Source organism: Octodon degus, unplaced genomic scaffold, assembly GCF_000260255.1.
Source record: "Octodon degus isolate 3935 unplaced genomic scaffold, OctDeg1.0 scaffold00032, whole genome shotgun sequence".
In the NCBI taxonomy this organism is placed as follows: Eukaryota; Metazoa; Chordata; class Mammalia; order Rodentia; family Octodontidae; genus Octodon; species Octodon degus.
This window is the reverse complement of record NW_004524608.1, coordinates 2,739,599-2,745,598: the sequence shown is the minus strand read 5'-3', so window position 1 is coordinate 2,745,598 and position 6,000 is coordinate 2,739,599. Positions and strand designations below refer to the sequence as shown.

The window sequence follows — 6,000 nt, the reverse complement described above, 5'->3', positions numbered from 1 at the left end:
GGGACCGTGCAGGCCACTCTATCCTTCTCCTAGTTCAGCAGCTCGCCAGGGAATACTTGCCCCTTTTGCACTCCTAATGTCTAGACCCTGAAGCCTGTCATTGGGTGAATACAGCTCAGCAAATCCCAGACAAAACTTCCATTCCTGGATGTGTCATTGGGTCGCTTCTGTGTGCATGCTTCTGTCCCCCTCCCTCGCACACATATACCTGGGCATGTGGTCCATCAAAACGCAGCTTGTTTGGATGTAAGAAGAAAACTCTGCAAGAGCTGTTATTTTTAGAAGCCTGCTTATCCCTCCAGAATGCCAACAATTTTAGCTCAGCATCCACTTCAAATCACACACGGTGCGTATCCAGGGCAAAGCAACCTGCACTGTGTTGGAAGGGACCTGCATCTTCCATGCAGCTCAGAAGGTGGCTGTTACCAGTTAAGTACCAGAACCAAGTGCATCCCACATTCAGATTCAAACCAACTCGACCCACATTAGAGACTGCCTACTGTGTGCAGGAAAAGGCACCAGGTCCCACTGTATCCAACTGAGCTCAAACAAGGAAGGACTTACTGTATCCAACTGAGCTCAAACAAGGAAGAACCTAGCTGGATGCACACGTGGATGTGCTTGCACACACTTGCAAACGCACAGGTTTATGAGGGTATTAACATAGGATGGGAAATCTGGCTTTTTTTTTTTTTTTCCAGTCTAAATTGGATATGTCTGTTTTGGCAAGTTGTGGGCAGCTCTCTTACTTTTGTCACCCAGAGGCTTCCTTAGACAACAAGAAAGAAGAAAAGTGTGCTGAGGTGCCCCAGCCTGACCCCACCCTCTCCCAGCACCCCTCTTCTGGGCTGGCCCCACAGCTGGCTGCCTCAGTACATCCCCTCCCCACCCCCATGTGAAGACCTGAGATTGAGCGTGGATTTCTGTTCTCCACCAACTGTGCAGCAAGGGCCCTGCCAGAGGCGTCACTTCATGTCATGTCCTCTTCCCGCTCCCAAGTAGAGGCACCTAAACAGAGATTAGATTTCTGGTTTCAAGGCATCTCGAACCAAGCACGCCAAATGAACGTGAGTTAGCTAATTCGCTGGGTCTCGCTTCTCTCCAGTCCCTGGTCTAAGAGTTCCATGGTGGCAAAACGACCAGGAGAGAGTTGATTTGCATCTTAAGACCTATGGGTAATGCTTCTGGAGTGGGGAGTTTTATTTAGCAACTGCTTGAACTTGTGTACGGGGTCGGGAAGGAGGTGGAGCTGACCCCGATCGGGCTGTCAGAGACGGGGGCGTGGGTGGTCCCCACAGCCACGCTCACACCTCGGGCCTCTAGGATGGCAGTCAGGAGCTGCTGCTGCTGTTGGCGGAGGGTGTCTGCGATGAGCAGGGGCAGGGAGTTGAAGCTGGCTGTGAGGTGCTCCAGCTTGGACTCCAGGCTGCCAATCTGTTTCTCCAGGTCCTCGCTGCGATCGTTGAGTTCTGTGATTAGGTCGTACATGACATTCTGCATCTGTGTGGAGAGAAGGGAAGAGACGTAATCAGAGGGGTCTGCCACGGGAGACAGGAAGCTCCTGCTCTTCATAGCTGGAGTGACTTCACCCCCGCTGGGTCGGACCAGGAGAGAGGCGTGGGTTACTTAGGGAGGCACATTGTTTGCATTAGTACAAAAGTAATGAATGTTAATTATACATTTTAATAGGAAATATGTATTTAGGGGAAAATGGCACCTTTTTGTTAAAAGAGGTGAGCTCTAACCTGTATTCTTGGAGAGACCTGAGCTTTCAGGTTACATGGCCTTTAACGACTAACAAGAGAATGCTGAGGTGCAAAAGGCTACCTCTGCAGACTTAGAATTAGTACCTGGGGTTCAGGGTGGAAGTCCACAGCTCATTATTAATGCGCCCTCTAAGGCTCTGGCCACTTTGCTTCCTATCAAAGTGGAATTAATAAGAACTACATCGATTATGACTTATGCCACGCAACCCCGCCAGTCTCAACACAACAGCCAGAATGTAAAATGTCATTACCTCCTGAGGAAGGGTCCTCCACTGCAGTGAGGTATCCTGCTGAGGTCCAGCCCTTCCCCTTCCTGACCCAAGTGGCCACAGTTTGGGACATCCCCAAAGGATCCTTCCATGTGGCTGAGGACCTGGTTGACCGTACTATAGTTCACTCTCCTCAGACCAGTTCTGCTTCCCACACTCCTGATAGGTGCTGTCTGTGGGGGCACCCCAATTGCCTTCTTGCACTGAACACCACCTCATGTTGGCAGAGGTCCCACCTTTTGCCAGCGCTCTGTGCCTAGACATCTTCAGAATCCTAGTCTATGCGATAGCCTTATATCTCCCAGTGAATTAGCAAATGCTATTCTAGCTCTGAACCTCTAACTCGGGAGACAGATTCACAGGAGTCTTCACACTCCCAGGTGTTCAGGAATGAGGCTCCCCTGGCAACAACGCAGACAGCCAGGCTGGCAGTTGATGTCTCTCCACCTAGAGATACTTGGGAGCTCTGGCCTTTAGGGGATCTGCCAGTGACACCCCGATCCTACTTCACCTGAAATATCAGGTTACTCTAGCAGGAGGTGGAAACCATGGATGCTCCAGAGGTCAAAGGAGCAAGAAATCAAGCGAAGAAAAAAACAGGGGAGTAGAAGGTAGGAGAAAATGAGAAGCCAAAGGGAGATTGGAAGGGTATATTGGACATGTAGCAAAACCTTGCCAACTGGAATTCACTGGGCTGCTCTCCTTTCGGCTCCACCATTGCCAGAGGTGACTTTAGAAGTCAAAGTCTGTCCCTTGTTAATTAACATTCACAGAGCCTCCTTGAGGTGCATACTCTTCCCGGAATGTGTGAGACCACAGGTTCCCCTTTCATAGGGCACCCTGCTGAGTTCTGCGCTTGAGGGCCCAGGACCTGGGTTTAGGCCCCAGCCCTGGTGCCTGCCAACTGCCTGACCTTGAAACAGTCACTCTGCTCCTCTGGATCCTGCTTTCTTCATCTATATTCATAATCAGTATTGCCATTTGCAAAACCTTTAGCGTTTCCAGAGCACTTTTGCAGATATCATCTTATTTGATCACCTGAGCCTCAGATGGTAGGAATTACTTTGACATTTCATTTGAAGAAATTGAAGCAATCAGGTAAAATACCCAAGCCCTCCCAGCTCTGTCACCATATAAAGTAGCTATTCAATCTAGAAAATAATATTTGGAGGCCACGTGCCACATTCTTCATCTGGGAAGGAACGAAGGGCAGGGGTGGGAGGATGGCAGGTTGGGAGGGCAAAACACAAAGAAAGAAAAGGGAGCTAGCACAGTTCTGTTGCCTTCCCCTGTTCCACTGCCTGTGACAGGATGCTGGGGGAACGTGGACCACTGTGAAATATGCTACGCTGTTGCCAGCATCTTGGGCGAGTCTCTTGGGGAAAGAAACAAAGACTAGAGGATGTCAGAGTCACCTCCTCCCCAGGTTTTGTGCCATGTCCCCCACAGTGACTCTGAGAATCTCCCTTTCACAGTTTGCTGCACACTCTTTCTTTCCAGATAACTTGCTCCCCTGGTTATATAGTTGGTTCCTTCGTTCAATTCATAGAGCAATTTTCCAGCTCACTGAGGTTTTTGCCCCACCCAGTTAGCTCTGTTGGGTCCCTTCTCTTTGAGAGGTGGTGGGTGGCACTGCAGAAAGGTAGGCTTGAAAGTGCACATAATATTCCTGGAGGAACATCAGCCACTGTGTGCCTTGCTAGATGGGAGGAAAAGCATTGCTACTCCTAAGAGACATATCTTGAGGAATATCACTGGACTATTCCTGAAGTTCACAGAGCAGGTTCCTAGCCGTGTGGTTCCCCCTCACATCCTCTTCTTGGCCACCGCTGATTGGTCCAAGTGTGGGCACATGATCACATGACCCAAACTGGCCAATCAGTCCACCCCATCTGAGAATTTAGAAACAAGATCAATAAAAGGTGGATGGGAGGGGATGAATGAGAGAGAGAGAGAGAGAGAGAGAGAGAGAGAGAGAGAATAAGAATAAGAATTGAGCTAGGCACTTGACCAGGAGACATGAGAGATGGTGAGAGAGTACCTCCTGTGGTTTCCTAGGTCCTGTTCTACTCAGTCTCTTCCTGAAGTCAGACCACATGTCTGCTCTGATGCTGTGTCTGAAGGAGACTCCCTTATATCCTTAGAATGGGCTTCTCCATGAAACTCCAGGGTTCTCTCCTGTGCACCAGCGTTCCATTCACCTCCAGTCCTGCCTGTATTCCCCCTCATTACCCCATGTGTGGGCACCCAGGCTACCAGGAATCCCACACTCCCCTGAACATCCCCCTCCAAAGCACACAGCCTGTGGGCTTCTCCCCAGCTGTGCTGAGCCACTTAGTCCCTGATTAAAGTCCTCACAGGCCCAGGGGCCGATTTCTGTGGGTTGATCCTGCTATTGAACAAGGCGCCTGCACGTGGCCCAACAACCAGTCATTTCTGATTGCGCTATCTTTTCAAAGGGTGCTTAATTTGCCAGAGGGAGTTTCTCTTGCTTTCCCGGGGAACGGGTTCCATTATGATAATTGGCATCTGCTGGAATGTTCTGCCAGCCTGGCCCTGGGCTGTGCACTTGACCCTCGGGTTCTATCGGAAGCAATGAGAAGGGGGCCTCTGTGCATGGTGCCAGTTCTGTGCTGCCCACAGTGTGGCCTTCACTCCCTTCACCGGAGTCATTTGCAAGAGCAGCAAGTTTAAATGCTTGTGGTGGAGCAGTGCCAGAAACACAGAATGAAAATGTGATAGTGCGCCGTAAGCCCTTGGGCACTCAAAGGAGGCCTCTCTTTTGGGATCTTCATTCTGCCTCTTAAAAAGTAAAGGAAGAAGGGCCAGCCAAACAGCCCAGTGGACTAAAGTGCCTGCTTAGGCAGAGCAAGCACAGCAGCTGGGGTTTGAGCCCCAGCGTGCTGTGCTGGCCCCGCCCCCAGGGTGTACTGAGATGGTGATTGGGCGTGACGGCACACATGCCCGTAATCCCACCTCTTGGGAGGCTGAACACAGGCGGATCACCAGGAGTGCAATATACGTAATGAGACCCTGTAGACTCTGTACTAAAATACAAAATAAATAAATAAATAAATAAATAAATAAATAAATAAATAATAAAATTAGGAAGCAAAGGAGTGTACCACCACCACCCCAACCACCAATTTGGGGCTAGAAAATCAGGGCAATAGAGATTGGAAGATGCAGGAAAATATATTTCCAATTATAGCAGGAAACAGAAAGTGTCTTGTTAGGTGGAATCCAGGCTGTCAGCCCAGCTATTGCCACCATTTGGCCCTCATTAAGGTGCTTTGCCCCCGTGCAGCTCAGCCGGCCCTCAGCAGCTCCTTGGTGCACAGCTAATCAAACCCTTCCCTGAAAAGACTTAGTGGGACAGCTAATTAGTTCCAAGCAAAGACATTCCTGAGCCACTTAGCTTAAGAAACAAATGCCAAGTTTTAAAGGACACACTGTAGACTATAAACATCAAAAACTCAAACCTTCTTTAAACCAAGATTTTTTTTTTTTTTTTTTACCAAGGAGGAGCTGTTCTTCACCTTCCTGGTCCTGCACTGTGCACTGTGGACACAGCCAGGTTTCTGCACGCACAGTGGAGAACTCCAATTCACTGCCCTAGAGTGTCTTCAGACTCTGTCCCTCACCTTGGAAAGGTCCACCAGAGTGTTGGCCTGGTCGCTCAGTTTCCTCTGCTCCATCTTCACACTCCTCAGTCTGCAGAGAAGAGTTGGGACAGCCAAATCCTTCAGGTCCAGGTTAAGGGTTAGCCCCACCGGCAGGCCCTACAGCCCTGTCATTTCTGACTTAGACCTTAGCATGGGACCGGAGCATGAGGAGCAACTGAAAGATGCAAAGGGTTGTCAGGGCCCCGGGGAAGAAAACTCTTGTCTCCACGCATGCTCAGCTTCACTCTATTTACTTGCTATGCTCAGGCCCTTTGTCTGCTTCTTTCCTTTGCTTAGGCT

At 49.8% G+C, this 6,000-nt stretch overlaps 1 protein-coding gene across 1 annotated transcript in view; it reads right to left on the bottom strand.

Moving 5' to 3' along the window:
- Positions 1 to 568: 568 nt before the first annotated feature.
- Kcnn3 (potassium calcium-activated channel subfamily N member 3) overlaps positions 569 to 6,000 on the bottom strand; it is a 156,721-nt gene continuing 151,289 nt past the window's right edge. Inside the window, exons 7-8 of the mRNA XM_004629804.2 lie at positions 5,680 to 5,749; positions 569 to 1,500 (exon numbers count right to left, since the gene is read on the bottom strand). Of these exons, the coding sequence (XP_004629861.1) occupies positions 1,204 to 1,500; positions 5,680 to 5,749 (367 nt within the window). The 3' untranslated portion in view covers positions 569 to 1,203. The remainder of the gene's footprint in view (positions 1,501 to 5,679; positions 5,750 to 6,000) is intronic.